Genomic DNA, 17641 nt, shown 5'->3' with positions numbered 1-17641 from the left:
CCTTTAGGCTTATGTTCCATATAACATGAATGTGTGAATTTTTTTCTTTTGTCTTTCTCATGGAAAAATCGATGAACTAACCTATGTCATTTTTTGCCAAAAATGGCCAATTTTTCATAGCTTTATTTTTTTATGAAAAGTGATTTCCTGCATTGCCCTTGGGCGTATTATGCTCTGTGCCATAAACGGTGGGCACTTTCACTTTTTTCACGTAAAAAAAATCGACATCTCTATTTTTTTGCAATGGCCAATATTTTATAGCTACATTTGTCAATGAAAAGTGAATTCCTGCATTGCCTTTAGGCTTATGTTCCATATAACATGAATGTGTGAATTTTTTTCTATTGTCTTTCTCATGGAAAAATCGATGAACTAACCTATGTTATAAAAAAATGGCCAAATTTTCATAGCTTTATTTTCTAAGGAAAAGTACATTCCTGGATTGACTTTAGGCTTATTATACTGTACATAATGGAAAAAGTGCAAATTTTAACTTTTTTTCAAATGGAAAAATCGACATACTAACCTATGTCATTTTTTGCCAAAAATGGCCAATTTTTCATAGCTTTATTTTTTTATGAAAAGTGATTTCCTGCATTGCCCTTGGGCGTATTATGCTCTGTGCCATAAACGGTGGGCACTTTCACTTTTTTCACGTAAAAAAATCGACATCTCTATTTTTTTGCAATGGCCAATATTTTATAGCTACATTTGTCAATGAAAAGTGAATTCCTGCATTGCCTTTAGGCTTATGTTCCATATAACATGAATGTGTGAATTTTTTTCTATTGTCTTTCTCATGGAAAAATCGATGAACTAACCTATGTTATAAAAAAATGGCCAAATTTTCATAGCTTTATTTTCTAAGGAAAAGTAAATTCCTGGATTGACTTTAGGCTTATTATACTGTACATAATAGAAAAAGTGCAAATTTTGACTTTTTTTCAAATGAAAAAATCGACATACTAACCTATGTCATTTTTTGCCAAAAATGGCCAATTTTTCATAGCTTTATTTTTTTATGAAAAGTGATTTCCTGCATTGCCCTTGGGCGTATTATGCTCTGTGCCATAAACGGTGGGCACTTTCACTTTTTTCACGTAAAAAAATCGACATCTCTATTTTTTTGCAATGGCCAATATTTTATAGCTACATTTGTCAATGAAAAGTGAATTCCTGCATTGCCTTTAGGCTTATGTTCCATATAGCATGAATGTGTGAATTTTTTTCTATTGTCTTTCTCATGGAAAAATCGATGAACTAACCTATGTTATAAAAAAATGGCCAAATTTTCATAGCTTTATTTTCTAAGGAAAAGTAAATTCCTGGATTGACTTTAGGCTTATTATACTGTACATAATGGAAAAAGTGCATATTTTAACTTTTTTTCAAATGGAAAAATCGACATACTAACCTATGTCATTTTTTGCCAAAAATGGCCAATTTTTCATAGCTTTATTTTTTTATGAAAAGTGATGTCCTGCATTGCCCTTGGGCGTATTATGCTCTGTGCCATAAACGGTGGGCACTTTCACTTTTTTCACGTAAAAAAATCGACATCTCTATTTTTTTGCAATGGCCAATATTTTATAGCTACATTTGTCAATGAAAAGTGAATTCCTGCATTGCCTTTAGGCTTATGTTCCATATAACATGAATGTGTGAATTTTTTTCTATTGTCTTTCTCATGGAAAAATCGATGAACTAACCTATGTTATAAAAAAATGGCCAAATTTTCATAGCTTTATTTTCTAAGGAAAAGTAAATTCCTGGATTGACTTTAGGCTTATTATACTGTACATAATGGAAAAAGTGCAAATTTTAACTTTTTTTCAAATGGAAAAATCGACATACTAACCTATGTCATTTTTTGCCAAAAATGGCCAATTTTTCATAGCTTTATTTTTTTATGAAAAGTGATTTCCTGCATTGCCCTTGGGCGTATTATGCTCTGTGCCATAAACGGTGGGCACTTTCACTTTTTTCACGTAAAAAAATCGACATCTCTATTTTTTTGCAATGGCCAATATTTTATAGCTACATTTGTCAATGAAAAGTGAATTCCTGGATTGGCTTGAAGCTTATTATGCTGTACATGATGTAAAAAGGGCAAATTTTCACGATTTTTTTCACATGGAAAAATCGACATACTAACCTGTCATCTTTCGCACAAAAATTGCCACATTTTCATAGCTTTATTTTTCAATAAAAAGTGAATACATCCATTGCCATGATAAAAATCGATCTTCAATGAGTGCAGGAAAAACACTTGTTTACTTGAACGAGTTTATTTCTAAAGATTAAGGAGTTTAAACAACTTGGTAAAATGTACAACTCGTCAAAAACGATGGCAAGTTTTTATTTCAATTCAAATGCTTTAATTGCACATTCATTACCTATGCAGTACATTGTGGCAGGGCAGGAGAAAAAGTATTTTGTACAAGAAACGAAATCTACTTGCATAAAGTAGCATTCCTCACTAAAAAAATGCTTGGGCATTACAGAGTTAAATGTGGGCAATTGTTGGTCACAGCTCTTAGGCGCATCGCAGAGCCATTTGACATTCACCAAAATAGACTGCTTGGTGTACCGACCACCACCGCCAGAAACAACACAGGAGATGCAAAATCTTTGGCCACCGTAAGCATCAACAAGCCTCCAAGCCACAGATGCATCGGAAGAGCTGTTCACCTGTCCAGTTGCTTGCACCTCCACAGGCTAGTGCTTTTCTTTCACCAATATATTGGACAATTTTGATAATGAATGGCATTGGGAGTGGTATTTTTGGCACACACCGCCACATTCATCATTAACCTTGCATTGCTAAAGGAATATGAGAAATATTATGTTTTAAGTTGTGAATGTTATTTTTTTTTAATAACAAAGACCGTGAAGAAACTTCCAGTTTTGTATTGACATGAACACATCTAGCGAGATGATCATGACCAGCTGATGACAAATGGGAAACATTTACAAATTGGAAGCCGATTGATGGAAGGAAACAGAGGGGGTATAGCCTGAAAATTAGATGAAAGGATGAGATTAAGGGATTTGGAGGAGTGCATTGGATGGAATTGGCAAAAGAGTGGAAAACATTGGCTGATACCTTTGCCCAGAGGAAGGATAGGCATTGTTAATATTTAATACGCACTGTAAATGTGTGATGGGATATGTTGCATTCAAGTAATGACTGGAAGACGAAATATGGAATGCGAGAACATCTGAAATCGAGGACGAGCAGGAAATACTTCATGCTAGTCAGGGCATTGGAGGAGCATGGACTTGGGCACATAGGAATACAGTAAAACAAAGGACTTGGCTGTACCGCCCACGATGTGTACAAAACTAAATTCGATAACAAACGTTTTTGTGCAGAAAGCCGCTCAACCAAACGACACTCTTCAACGCCACGTGACGCACAAGCTTCAGGGTCCATTTAAACCACGTGTCCCAGTTCACAGTATCTCGCCACGCTATTTTCTCTTTGAGTGAAACGGGCTGGGGTACTCATTTGTTTCCAGTGGAGGAAATGTTCGCTTGCCGGCACAACAGCTCAAATGCTCGACATAAAAAAAAACGCTTGGGTTTCCTGTGAGCCGGCGAACATCACAGCCTCTTGTGATGGCGACTGCTCAGGACCCCCCCCCCTCCCCGCCATCCCCAAGAGTCGCACGTGACCGTCACGCCATCAAACGTCGAACTTCTCGTCGCACGCCTCGTGGCCCCGCTCCTCGTACTCCTGCCGTGTCACCACGAGCGAGTTGGAGAAATCGGCGGTGCCGGACAGCGTCACGCCTCCTTCCCACGCGTGCGTTATCGGGCTACGGGGAGATGCGCACATCACAACAAGGACGGCAATTTTTATTCTCCTTAAATTGTATCCCCCAATTGTGCTGATAGCGTCTCACGGCACGAGACTGAGTATCCATTCGGATCTCCTAGTGCAGCACAGCCCTTCACAGAGATCCCTCTGAGCACGTTTCCACCCACCCTGGATGTGAGAGTAATGCCCCTCCTCACATGACCATTGAACTATTATTAATGGGAATTTTTTTTTACGGTTGGCGACAACCGAAATCGTCAGTGTTGAGCTGACTTTGGCCAACGTTAAATCTGCAAATGGTCAGCAATGAAATCAAAAGAGTAACCATATCAACTGCAACTTTGTAACTTTCGATTTAAAGCTTTCGGGACTGCAGGGATTCATATTCTTGGTTCTTTCGGTAAAGTCACGTAGAAGGGAAAAAATGAAATAATAAAAATAAAACAATAAAATTCTCACGACGTTTCGGCCACAACGCAAGCAGCCGTCCTCAGGTGAAGAACAAAGCTGTCGGAAAGACGCTGTCTTGCGTTGTGGCCGAAACGTCGTGAGAATTTTATGTTTTATTTTTATTATTTCCCTTCTACGTGACTTTACCGAAAGAACCAAGAATATGAACTTTGTAACTGTTGCTCTGCACCCTGCAACATGGATACATGTAGAAGATGAGGGGGGGGTTGCTCATCATCTTCCAAGGACCCTCCCCCCCCACCGGGATTGACTACATAACTGCATCACCTTTATGGCCAGGTAAGACCCCACTTAAGACACAAGTGCCTTTTCCATGGGGAACTAAGGATCACTCTCTTGAACTCTCTCGCTATTAAACCAATTGAAATGTAATAAAACAAAGAAAAACATGTTGCGTACTTATCGGGTTGTACGACGGCCACCTCGTACTCGTCCGGGGTAAGGCTGCGCACATCCGCGAGGACCCGGTCCCGGTATCCAGGAAGCAGGGAGCCGCCTCCCGTCAGCAGGATGTTGTTGTACATGTGCGGGTGCATCTCTGTTGGCGACCATCACGAATGTATACAGAACAATAAGGAGTTAAATCTTGATTTAAAGCTTTCGTGACGGCAGGGATTCATATTCTTGGTTCTTTCGGTAAAGTCACGTAGAAGGGAAATAATACAATAATATTAATATAAAACAATAAAAATTCTCAAGACGTTTTGACTGCAACACAAGCAACACTGCAACACAAGCAATCATCATCAGGTGTGAAATCCAATCCAGTCGAAACGTCGACTGTTTTATATTAATATTATTTTATTATTTCCCTTCTACGTGACTTTACCGAAAGAACCAAGAATATAATTAGGAGTTGTTAATTCCCTCGGCCTGTCCTCTCAACGCCACATTGCGGTTATAGCATAGAAGCTTGATAGTTGTCTGGTTTAATTTTAATCTTTGTTTCAGGATTTGACTGGACTACACATAGGGCCAGGCTATCTTTTGAACTTGTACCTAAGAAAAAAGTTGTAACTTGGCATGCTTGCTGATGTAGTAATGTGTGTATAATTGAATTCACATATGCTTAAAAAATGAACTTTATTTTCTTCTTAGGTTTTTTCGGTAAAGTCACGTAGAAAGTAAAATAAAATAAAAACAAAAATCACGACGTTTCGGAGGCAACACAAGTCTCCGTCATCAGGTGGGACCGTCACAGCCAGATTAGCTGTATCAAGTGAGGCAATGATTCAAGATGTAATCCCTTAAAAGCGAGTTGAGGGGGGAGGGAGAGGGAGGGGGGAGCTCATCAGACTATGGTAGCCAATGAAAGGAACGTATCGGGAGGGAGGGGGGGCAAGGCCAAAAGGGTGGGCGATGGACGTGGAAGCGCTTGTGCCCAAGCGGCCAATTACTGCACACGCCAACACAATGGAGCGATTGTGCGCAAGCGGCCAGCCACTGCACCCGCCAACACAATGGGCAGAGAGGAGGAGGGGGAGGTCTAATACACATGATAGACAAAAGAACGAAAATGATGATGGGTACAAACTTAGGGGGAGCTCATCAGACTATGGTAGCCAATGAATGGAAAGTATCGGGAGGGAGGGGGGGGGCGGGGGGGGGGGCGAGGCCAAAAGGGTGGGCGACGGACGTGGAAGCGCTTGTGCGCAAGCGGCCAATTACTGCACACGCCAACACAATGGAGAGAGAGGGGGAGTGGGGGGTCTGATACACATGATAGACAAAAGAACGAAAATGCCCATGTTTATACCAATGCTGGCTGAACAATGAAGAGAGTACTGTTAAAATAACTGGGGATGTTAACACTCGGTAAAGTACAGTAAAATAGTGCCTGTCAGATAAGATGGTCCAAAAAATTTGTGATTAAGTCTTTTTTGCGTGGTTGATAACATCTTTCCAATGATTACTAAGTTTGTACCCATCATCACGGTTGAAATTATGTCTGTGTTTGTATATTTGTATGGCTTCGTGTACAAACCTTTGATGGTAGCCGGGAGGTTTGCAGAGAACCTTGGTCTCGGAAAAGACAATTTCATGAGAGCCCACCGAGTTGTAGCAATGATCGGCCACGGCAGAAGAATCAGTTCTGCCGTGTTTCAGATCTGACTTGTGCTCGCGGACACGATCAGAAACATGACGTTTCGTTTCTCCAATGTAGCAATCACCACAAATGCAACTCAATTTGTAGACTCCAGGATACTGTAAGTCAGGAACGACATCCTTCACAGATGGAATCAGATCACGGATTTTATGCACTGTACTGAATCGGACTTGGATCTTATGTTTGTTTAGAATTTTGGAGATCTTTTTGGTCACGCCAGCTATGTATGGTAACGTGATGGTTTTGGTCGGAGTTTCATGTGGCTGTTTCTGTGTGGTGGGAGAGACAGCTTGGCGGATAGTACGGTCAGAGTATCCGTTCATCCTGAGGGCCCGATGTACATGTCTTAATTCACCGGTCAGGTGGTGTTTGTCAGAAATGCCATGTGCTCTGTGGTATAGCGTTTTGATGAGAGAGTTCTTTTGAGATGGGTGGTGGTGGGAATCCGGTTTCAAGTAGGAGTCTGTGTGGGTGGCTTTTCTGTAGACAGAATGTCCCAAGGAACCGTCAGGACTCCTCTCAAACAGAATATCCAAGAATGGTAGTTTACCGTCTTTCTCCACTTCCATGGTGAATCTGATGGATGGGTGTCTAGAATTGATGTGGTCAAAGAAGTGGTTCAATGCTGGGAGGCCATGTGGCCAGATGACGAAAGTGTCATCCACATATCTCTTCCACAGGGAAGGACGCAGGGTGGATGTCTGGATCGCGTCTGATTCAAACTTTTCCATGAATATGTTGGCTGACACTCTAAAAACGGTACTGGCCAAAGGACTAAATTTCGCTGTCACCCCTAAATATATACCAGTAGAGGATATGATTTCCCAGATTGATGTAGCCCTCAGAGGCATAGGACACATCCATGCGGATGTAGCAAGAGCTGAAATAGCTACTATTCTTAAGAATGCTAAGAAACCCACTAGTAACATCAGCAAAAACGAACGCTCTGAACTCGCGGACCTAAAAAAGAGAGATGATATAGTCATCCTCTCGGCAGACAAGGGCAATGCCACGGTCATCATGGATAAAGATTCATACAACAACAAAATCCTGGACCTTCTTAATGATGGGAGTTACTCCAAAATTAAAAACGATCCCACTAAAAGGCTAACGACGAAAACCAACAGTATCATCACGAGTTCGACCTCCCTAATCGAACCAAGCAAACGTCCCTCTCTAAAACCATCGGCGGCAAGACCTCCCAGACTCTATGGTCTTCCCAAAATCCATAAGGAAGGCACCCCGCTACGACCCATTGTGTCGACGATAAACTCTCCTACGTACAAACTAGCCCGTTTTCTATCAGATACTCTGCTCCCTTTCACAGGCAAGACCTCTTCAGCAGTACTCAACTCAACCCAATTAGTCTCTATGGTTAAGGACATGGTACTATCTCCTGATGACATCCTCGTCAGCTTTGATGTAGTATCTTTGTTTACCAAAGTCCCAGTACCGGACACCCTAACAATAATTGAGGACTTAGTCCAACATGGATTGAATTCTGATGCACCTGCGCTGGTTAGGCATTGCATCCACCCTGCGTCCTTCCCTGTGGAAGAGATATGTGGATGACACTTTCGTCATCTGGCCACATGGCCTCCCAGCATTGAACCACTTCTTTGACCACATCAATTCTAGACACCCATCCATCAGATTCACCATGGAAGTGGAGAAAGACGGTAAACTACCATTCTTGGATATTCTGTTTGAGAGGAGTCCTGACGGTTCCTTGGGACATTCTGTCTACAGAAAAGCCACCCACACAGACTCCTACTTGAAACCGGATTCCCACCACCACCCATCTCAAAAGAACTCTCTCATCAAAACGCTATACCACAGAGCACATGGCATTTCTGACAAACACCACCTGACCGGTGAATTAAGACATGTACATCGGGCCCTCAGGATGAACGGATACTCTGACCGTACTATCCGCCAAGCTGTCTCTCCCACCACACAGAAACAGCCACATGAAACTCCGACCAAAACCATCACGTTACCATACATAGCTGGCGTGACCAAAAAGATCTCCAAAATTCTAAACAAACATAAGATCCAAATCCGATTCAGTACAGTGCATAAAATCCGTGATCTGATTCCATCTGTGAAGGATGTCGTTCCTGACTTACAGTATCCTGGAGTCTACAAATTGAGTTGCATTTGTGGTGATTGCTACATTGGAGAAACGAAACGTCATGTTTCTGATCGTGTCCGCGAGCACAAGTCAGATCTGAAACACGGCAGAACTGATTCTTCTGCCGTGGCCGATCATTGCTACAACTCGGTGGGCTCTCATGAAATTGTCTTTTCCGAGACCAAGGTTCTCTGCAAACCTCCCGGCTACCATCAAAGGTTTGTACACGAAGCCATACAAATATACAAACACAGACATAATTTCAACCGTGATGATGGGTACAAACTTAGTAATCATTGGAAAGATGTTATCAACCACGCAAAAAAGACTTAATCACAAATTTTTTGGACCATCTTATCTGACAGGCACTATTTTACTGTACTTTACCGAGTGTTAACATCCCCAGTTATTTTAACAGTACTCTCTTCATTGTTCAGCCAGCATTGGTATAAACATGGGCATTTTCGTTCTTTTGTCTATCATGTGTATCAGACCCCCCACTCCCCCTCTCTCTCCATTGTGTTGGCGTGTGCAGTAATTGGCCGCTTGCGCACAAGCGCTTCCACGTCCGTCGCCCACCCTTTTGGCCTCGCCCCCCCCCCCGCCCCCCCCCTCCCTCCCGATACGTTCCATTCATTGGCTACCATAGTCTGATGAGCTCCCCCTAAGTTTGTACCCATCATCATTTTCGTTCTTTTGTCTATCATGTGTATTAGACCTCCCCCTCCTCCTCTCTGCCCATTGTGTTGGCGGGTGCAGTGGCTGGCCGCTTGCGCACAATCGCTCCATTGTGTTGGCGTGTGCAGTAATTGGCCGCCTGGGCACAAGCGCTTCCACGTCCATCGCCCACCCTTTTGGCCTCGCCCCCCCTCCCTCCCTCCCGATACGTTCCTTTCATTGGCTACCATAGTCTGATGAGCTCCCCCCTCCCTCTCCCTCCCCCCTCAACTCGCTTTTAAGGGATTACATCTTGAATCATTGCCTCACTTGATACAGCTAATCTGGCTGTGACGGTCCCACCTGATGACGGAGACTTGTGTTGCCTCCGAAACGTCGTGATTTTTGTTTTTATTTTATTTTACTTTCTACGTGACTTTACCGAAAAAACCTAAGAAGATGATTCCTTGCAGTCACGAAAGCTTCAAATCTAGAATTAATACTTTATTTACTGTTAATGATAAAACTTAATTACAGACGGTATGCAAGTGCCATTCATTCAGATTCTTATTTAATCCAGAACAATGGCTCTTCTCCCAGAAAAAAACTTTGGAGGCCTTCATGCCCATCTGCACTACATGTCTTACACCCTCATCCGTGCTTTCAGCACATCCCAACTCAACCATTGCGACACTCCTCTACACAGCATCCCCAAATCTCTAAAAATCTCCATATGATCCTGATAAGAAATGCCACCACCAGACTGCCCACCCGCACTTGTGAACAAGACCACATCACCCGGACACTCCAATCCCTCCACTGTCTCCCAGTGCGATCCCAGATCGATTATAATATCGCACTAACCGATCTTCAAGATCCCCCGAGGACTCTACCCTAATTCTCATCTCTCTACACCGCTTACCATGCACTCCATTCTAGCGATCAGGGCTTTCTGTCAGAAGAAGTATTTCTCCTCCGCTGCCGCCTGCCCATGTCCGAATTGGACGCGCGCATTGAGAGCTTAACAAATGAAAAAAAAAAATCGATGGAATCCATTAATCGACGCACGCCTAACGTGGCTGACTCCCTCACCTTGGGGCAGGCTCTGCACGGCGTGCGTCACCGCCTCGGGGATGCCCATCTCCTGTACGCCGATGTCGGACGGGTGGAAGAGGATCTCGGGGACGGCGAAGCGCTCGTTGGTCAGGCGCAGGATCTGCTCCCCGCCCGTGTACTTCCCACTTTGCGCCGCGTCCGAGGGTGGCTGGCCAGTGGAAACACACACAACTGCATCACCAAGTGGCTCGAGTGTCACCGTGCCTAAAGCTTGCAAACGCGTACAGCCCCTTTTGTCAATTTACAGATCGATTTGTGCCTTCCTAGGGGATATTTGACCAACTGCGAACTCAAAAATTGCGACGTTTCACGGAATCATGAAAATGAATGGAATCGCCGCTCGGGGATTCATCAGGTGCCTTACCTTACAGTAGCCCTTTCTGATGCTGCTGAAGTCGGGCAGTACGTAATCTCTGAGGATGGTGTTATCCTCACCTTTCAATCTATCCGGGTTTCAGAGAACGACACACATCGGACACAGTGAGAGCAACGTAGAAACACAGACGCTTGGCATGTGCTGCAGCGATTTCAATCCACTCACTGCGCTATGGCCATGTCCTTGTAGAACTGCTGCGACACGTAACAGACGTCCTCCTTCACCTGGTTGATGACGTAGGTCTCGTCCATCACATGCAGCTGCCTGCACAAAGTAGTGTCAGTGCCGCCAGTGTCAGTAGTTTCAGGCTACACGTTTACCTTATAAATGTCAATTATTATTATTTTAGGTTTTTATCCTCATCTCTTCAGTTGGTTTAATAAACTGGACTTGAATTGAGTCAAATTATGTTGTTGGCGAGGCGTGTGGTCTTGGATAATGCTCACCTGTATGATATGATCTCTTTTAAATGGTTTGTCAGCAGCTTGCCCCCAACATTGATCCTAGAAAAAAGAGGCAAATGTGTTTAATGAAATGGGTAACAACTTGGTTTTATTTTCATTAGGGATGTATTTTTAAAAACACTATTTGGTGTTCGCAAAGTTCAAACCGGAGAAAATTTGTATTACGTTCAGTCTGTATGGATATCTTTCGCAGGAACTGCAACTCACAATTTAACAATGCAACCCTGAGGTTAAATTCAAATAACTAAATGCACGATAGAAAATTCAAGGAGAAAACTACAAGGGGGTGATCAATAAATCCATGGCATGACAGGAGGCACAATCATTAGTAACTATCGATTTGAACCCTCGCGATTCAATGATTCGGGGTCACGATGCGAGAAATCTATTCTTTTTTTTCTTCACATCATGGTGAATTGTGGCACCTCAAAAAGTTGCAAGGGGGTTAAGTCAACTAATTAACCAATTTCAAAATTATAACAGCAAGTGAGATTGCATGGACAAAGTAACCAAGTACATATTAAAGAAGTCTGACAACACACGCTTTCGTCAGTCATTGACAGCGACATTAGAAGTGCAACATATGATCCCTTCTCGTATGTACGTATATTCAACTTATTTCGTACCATAGCCGAACATGCTAATCAGGAGGTGTGTATTGTGGGTTCAAGAACAGATTTCAATTGATGATGTGTTACTACAGTCCTAGCAGTCCGCCGTCGCTTCCTCTTATCAGGCCACTCTTTGCGATCACCCCTTGCGTTACATCAATGGCGCCCTTTTAAGCCTCTGTTGTTGTTGTATCTGCACGTGGTGAGGCTACCTGCGGATTCCTTCCTTGATCTTCTTGCCCCTGTAGAAGGGGACAATGTGTGTGAAGGAGAAGCCCGACTCGATGATCAGGCAGCACAGCTCCGAGGGTTTCTGCTGCTGGTAGCTGTAGGCGCTCAGGGTCGCCGCTACAAATGACACAGAGAAAAGAATGGACCGGACGATCCATGTTATGGCATTGCGAGCAATGGGGCATTAAAAATGGTCAAGGGTTAGTGGGCACTTTTCTCCATGGCAGCCCTGGTGGAAAGTCTAAAGTTCAGATAGCCAGAAGACCTAGGGTCAACTTAAATTATAATTGTAAATGCAATGACAATGAACACAACTTTTGTAATTATAATTAACTCCAGGTCTGCCTGTAGCAGGGTCTGAAGTGGAGCAGTGATGTAATAGCGCACTGCCCTGTGAACTGAGCAACTAGAGTTTGATCGCTGGCTACAACTAAAATCAGTGGTGATATCTGAAATGGTTGTGGGCTCCGAACCCTTCAACGACCAGCACCGATCAAAACATCCATGAAAAAACAGCGGTGAACCTCCAAGTTGTTTACCCTAATCTGCCATGAAATTCCTAGCGACCTTCTATCGCATTGCAATCCCTTTTATTGTCAACAGTGGTCAACCACTGTCTTATAAAGTTGGGCTAGGCATTGTATGGATGTCAGTTGGATGTAATGGCAAATTCAGCGCTTATTCATTACAACCAGATGACAATATGATCTACTGTTCCAGCTAGGGTGGCAGCAGCATGGTGTACCGTTCGTGCGCAGTATGGAGCGGAACTGATATTCTTCAAAGAGGATCTCATTCATGGACTCCTGAATGGAGTGGAAGTTGAAATAGGGCTCGGTCATGATGATGTCTGTTTCAGGGAAGTCCACCTGTCCATCAAAACACCAGGCACACGTTGCAATCAGGGAAACTGTATGGAGCAAATACAAATGGCAAGTGTTTTGACTGTGCACACAAAGACAGCGAAATATTATTAAACCATACTTTACCTTGTACATTTCCTTTCCAAATAAATGGTCCCAGACTTGCCTCTGTACATCCCAGTTGACCAAATACCCCTACACAAGAAAAAAATACGGAACAGCAAGCACCTGTCAAGGAACTGTAACACAATGTAGTGCAATTTGTAAAAATTTGAAGTCAATAAATTTGCAGTTGTGCACAACAAACACCTCTATAAAAAAATATGTAAACACATTCATCATTAATAGTACCTTAAACATCATTGACCATGATCTATCTACTGCTGATGGATGAAGGCTTCCCCCCCAAGCCGTCAACATCTCTTACTGTCCCCCGATGCAACAAGACCGTCTTCCAGGTGAATGAGGACATCAGCCCAGGCTCCAAGAACCACTGGATGCCAAACAATGTGATCACCACTCTAGTCTGTGCGAGGTTGTTAAGATACCCACTTGAAATGGGTAGCGGACCGTTCACATTCAGGCGGCATTAAACCTCTTTTTAATTGCCAAATATAGAAATTACGTTTTGGTAAATGGCCCTTCATAACAACAGCAATGGCCTTTCTTCAAAACAGAAAGGCCAGTGCTTGAAACTTATCCTCATTTATATATGTTTCTGTAATATGGCAAACAATGATGGTGATGTGTTTTTTTCTAATCTTTACAGCAGCAGCTTTTGGATAACCATCGAAAAAAGAAAGTCGTCCCTTGGTGTGGACCAATCAGTTTCAAGGACAATGCATATATTATCATAGTGTGTTTTTTGTTTGCATTTTGACTTCAAGTATCGTGGTTAATGCAGACATGAATCCTTGTAAAACGATTTCAGTCTTGTTGCCAGAAAAAAGTGGAAAAACCCCTATTATTATTAAGAATAAGTTTAGCCTGTGTTGTGCCCAGTGTGAGAAATAAAAGAAGTACCCTCTACACGATGTGTTGTCGCAGAAGTCGCTTATTACATATGTATAAAAAGCTGCATGCGAAGCAGGTGTCCACTTTGCACAGTTACCTTCTGAAAAGGTAAAATGAAGTAGAGCCCCGATGGATCTTTAATCTCATCGAGCTGGCTAGCCGTGAACGTCTTCAGTCGAGCCGTCTTCGAGCGGAACTGACAGTTCGGTATAATGCTGTTAAGGAAACAGTGGGGGGGAAAGTTTGTTAAAAACAAATCACAAAAATATACATTCGATCCCCTTCGCAAAAGCTGACAACCGACAGCTACTACAATATGCACGGTGTACGCAACAATGTAGAACTACACAGGAGAAGAGATTGAGTTTATGTAAATCCACTACAGAGTGAGTTTTGGTCATGCTGCTCTTACCCAACAGACCATCTGTGTGTCACGACTGTGCAACCGCTTGCACAAAACATCTCCAATGGCATTTCCTCGAACTTTTAACGCACCTCCGATTAGCAAGTTAGGCTACATATGGTGCAAAAAATGTTCAGCATACAACTTCACTTTCAGCCAATGTCTATCTACTGCTGGATGAAGACCTACCGGCGCCATCCCTCACGTTCCAATTGCATTCCTCTACACCAGCTCATCTCAATGCTCCATCTATGTGGGTGGTTTGATTAATAATCGATGTTTTTGGGTCAGCTTCGCGTAAATAAAATGCGCGTCGTGAACCCTCCTCCACCCGACAAAGCCGACTAATAAAGTTGTCACGTGTTGAACAAACGTACCAATGCATAAATAACTGCACGCACCCGTGTGCAGTAATCTCGCAACATTAAGTTGGGTACGACGCTTCAATGGTAGTTACAATCAGCATCATCAGGCAGCTGCCAGAACGGCATGAGGCAGGATTTGACGCGTTTCCCTCCTTTAGCTGCGAGGCTGCCACCAGTCTCGTCCATCGCTGCATTAACCATTCTCTTCATGACGTGTGCTACCCAGGCCTATTTACTTTCATTTTAAGACGAGTGTCAATAGACACGAGTGTTATCGAATCTGTGTCTCTCTAAATTAAATTCCAAATATTGCATCTCTCACTTCGCGAATAACAGAAGCTATTTGCTGTACTGCCATCTGCTGGCCACGCACACTTGAGGTTTAAAAACCCGACAACTTTTAACAACTTCAACCAAAGACCCGAAACACCGTGGTCAGCCGTCCACCACCACCACCTCACCCCGAGCCAGAACGCGGACCCAGCCTGCGGCCTCCTCTAGGCTCGCGGCCGCCCCGCTAGGCAAGAGCGGTGGAGTGGGAAGTCGTGGGGGGGGGGGGTGGAGTCGTGGAAGAACGCAGCCGCTCACCTGACCGAGTCCCCCGCGTATCCGATCTTGGCCGTGTAGGCGCCGTTGTCCAGCACAAGCACGACCATGGCGAGCAGTTCACGCCTCCTTCGCTTCGCCGTCTTGCTGAGAGCGAAGCTCCAAGTTACTCCTCCACCATCGGCGGACAAGCCGCGTCCACGACTCCGATTGGCTCAGACGCCTCCCGTTGCTTAACATTGGCGAGCGCGCTGATTAGCTCAGACGCCTCCCGTTGCTAACATTGGCGAGCGCGCCGATTGGCTCAGACGCCCCCCGTTGCTTAACATTGACGAGCGCGCCGATTGGCTCAGACGCCGCCCGTTGCTTAACATTGGCGAGCGCGCTGATTGGCTCAGACGCCCCCCGTTGCTTAACATTGGCGAGCGCGCCGATTGGCTCAGACGCCCCCCGTTGCTTAACATTGGCGAGCGCGCCGATTGGCTTAGACGCCGACTGTTGCTTAACATTGGCGAGCGCGCTGATTGGCTCAGACGCTTCCCGTTGCTTAACATTGGCGAGCGCGCCGATTGGCTCAAACGCCCCCCCTTGCTTAACATTGGCGAGCGCGCCGATTGGCTCAAACGCCCCCCCTTGCTTAACATTGGCGAGCGCGCCGATTGGCTCAGACGCTCCCCGTTGCTTAACATTGGCGAGCGCGCCGATTGGCTCAGACGCCCCCCGTTGCTTAACATTGGCGAGCGCGCTGATTGGCTCAGACGCTTCCCGTTGCTTAACATTGGCGAGCGCGCCGATTGGCTTAGACGCCGACTGTTGCTTAACATTGGCGAGCGCGCTGATTGGCTCAGACGCTTCCCGTTGCTTAACATTGGCGAGCGCGCCGATTGGCTCAGACGCCCCCCGTTGCTTAACATTGGCGAGCGCGCCGATTGGCTCAAACGCCCCCCGTTGCTTAACATTGGCGAGCGCGCCGATTGGCTCAGACGCTCCCCGTTGCTTAACATTGGCGAGCGCGCCGATTGGCTCAGACGCCCCCCGTTGCTTAACATTGGCGAGCGCGCTGATTGGCTCAGACGCTTCCCGTTGCTTAACATTGGCGAGCGCGCCGATTGGCTCAGACGCCCCCCGTTGCTTAACATTGGCGAGCGCGCCGATTGGCTAAGACGCCGACCGTTGCCTTGCCCTTAGCGAGCGTGCCCCCATTGGTTCACACCCGCCGTTGATTACCACGAGCGAGCGCGGCGATTGGCTGAGTTGTGCATTTCTGTGGACCAATCACATCGCAGACTTTTTTTTACCGTATTCACCAGAGTAGAATACGCTCCGGAAAGTAAGACGCACCGCACAATTGTGCGCTCATATTCTTGGTTCTTTCTCTGTTAAAGTAACGTAGAAGAGAAGTAATACAATAATAAAAATAAACAATAAAAGTCTCAGGACGTTTCGATTTTATTCTTTTATTTTCAATAAAAGTCTCACGACGTTTCGATTTTATTGTTTGACTTTCATTTTATTATTTCCCTTCTACGTGACTTTACCGAAAGAACCACGAATATTAATCCCTGCAGTCACGAAAGCTTTAAATCGAAATGTGCACTGTTAGTTTAACGCGTAGGCTTTCGCGACCGATATTATTCATAATTAAGGGGGAGTTTTGGGGGTTAGATCCCATAATTATAAACGTGTCGTTTACCCACCACCACCCGACACAGCCAAAAGTAGTTTTTATTTTATTAGGTAAGGGCCACTGAGCCATATAGCTCTTTTATTTGAGGTTGATTTTACATTTTTACATTATAATTGTAAATTACACCTAGATATAAGAATAAAATTGATACAATAATAAGCTGGAACATCGAGAGGGTAGTACAGCTAAATAACTAAAAAACTATATTTTTTTACCAGGTAAGACCCACACTGATCGATATCGCTCTTTTTCAGAAGCGACCTGGCCACACAAAATAATAACTCAACGAAGTGGGCTTATCATCATCATCATGTGGACGTTTATAGCAGCCAAATACTCTAAACGCATGTTGATTTAAAATGTGGCGGGTGAAAAAAAAAATCCCACATCAGAACATGAACAAATCGATGCGTACCTCGTGAATGGAAAATTAAAAGACAAAGTCGCAGTTCTGTGGCCATGAAATCCATCCCATGGCCATATATTCTAGATTTGAAGTTTTAGTGACTGCAAGGATTCATACTCTTTGTTTTTTTCCGGTAAAGTCACGTGGGTAGCTTGTGTTGCCTCCGAAACGTCGTGATTTAATTTAGTTGTTTTTTTCATTTATTTACTTTTACCTACGTGACTTTACCGAAAAAAACCAGAGCATGGCTCTATAGTAAAGCAGTGTGTCCTGTAGGAGCCTTAAACACTACACGGACTCTCTCGTTCCTGAAGCCCTCTAGTGGCCGATAGAACCTCGACGTTGACATTTAGCTCTTGAAGGTGTT

General features: G+C 44.2%; 1 protein-coding gene across 1 annotated transcript; it reads right to left on the bottom strand.

Annotated features, from left to right (window-relative positions):
• Positions 1-2265: 2265 nt before the first annotated feature.
• ACTR6 (actin related protein 6) lies at positions 2266-15380 on the bottom strand. The gene is made up of 11 exons (XM_078858817.1): positions 15224-15380; positions 13965-14082; positions 12980-13048; positions 12736-12859; positions 11972-12107; positions 11131-11187; positions 10850-10948; positions 10673-10751; positions 10285-10456; positions 4694-4832; positions 2266-3821 (listed from the first exon to the last, which is right to left on the bottom strand). The coding sequence occupies exons 1-11, from the start codon at positions 15289-15291 to the stop codon at positions 3689-3691; spliced, it is 1194 nt and encodes a 397-aa protein (XP_078714943.1). The 5' UTR covers positions 15292-15380; the 3' UTR covers positions 2266-3688.
• Positions 15381-17641: the final 2261 nt, after the last annotated feature.

This window comes from Lampetra fluviatilis, chromosome 8, assembly GCF_964198595.1.
Source record: "Lampetra fluviatilis chromosome 8, kcLamFluv1.1, whole genome shotgun sequence".
In the NCBI taxonomy this organism is placed as follows: domain Eukaryota; kingdom Metazoa; phylum Chordata; class Hyperoartia; order Petromyzontiformes; family Petromyzontidae; genus Lampetra; species Lampetra fluviatilis.
The sequence above is the reverse complement of the archived record's forward strand: the minus strand, read 5'-3'. Positions and strand labels throughout refer to the sequence as shown.

Excerpts from the sequence above, each read along its gene's own strand:
- ACTR6 (XM_078858817.1), bottom strand. The coding sequence starts at position 15,291 with ATGGTCGTGCTTGTGCTGGACAACGGCGCCTACACGGCCAAGATCGGA. Across the intron at positions 4,833-10,284 it reads CGTGCAGAGCCTGCCCCAAG|AGATGCACCCGCACATGTAC; the intron begins GTGAGGGAGTCA and ends GGTCGCCAACAG. Across the intron at positions 3,822-4,693 it reads GCCGTCGTACAACCCGATAA|CCCGATAACGCACGCGTGGG; the intron begins GTACGCAACATG and ends ATCTCCCCGTAG.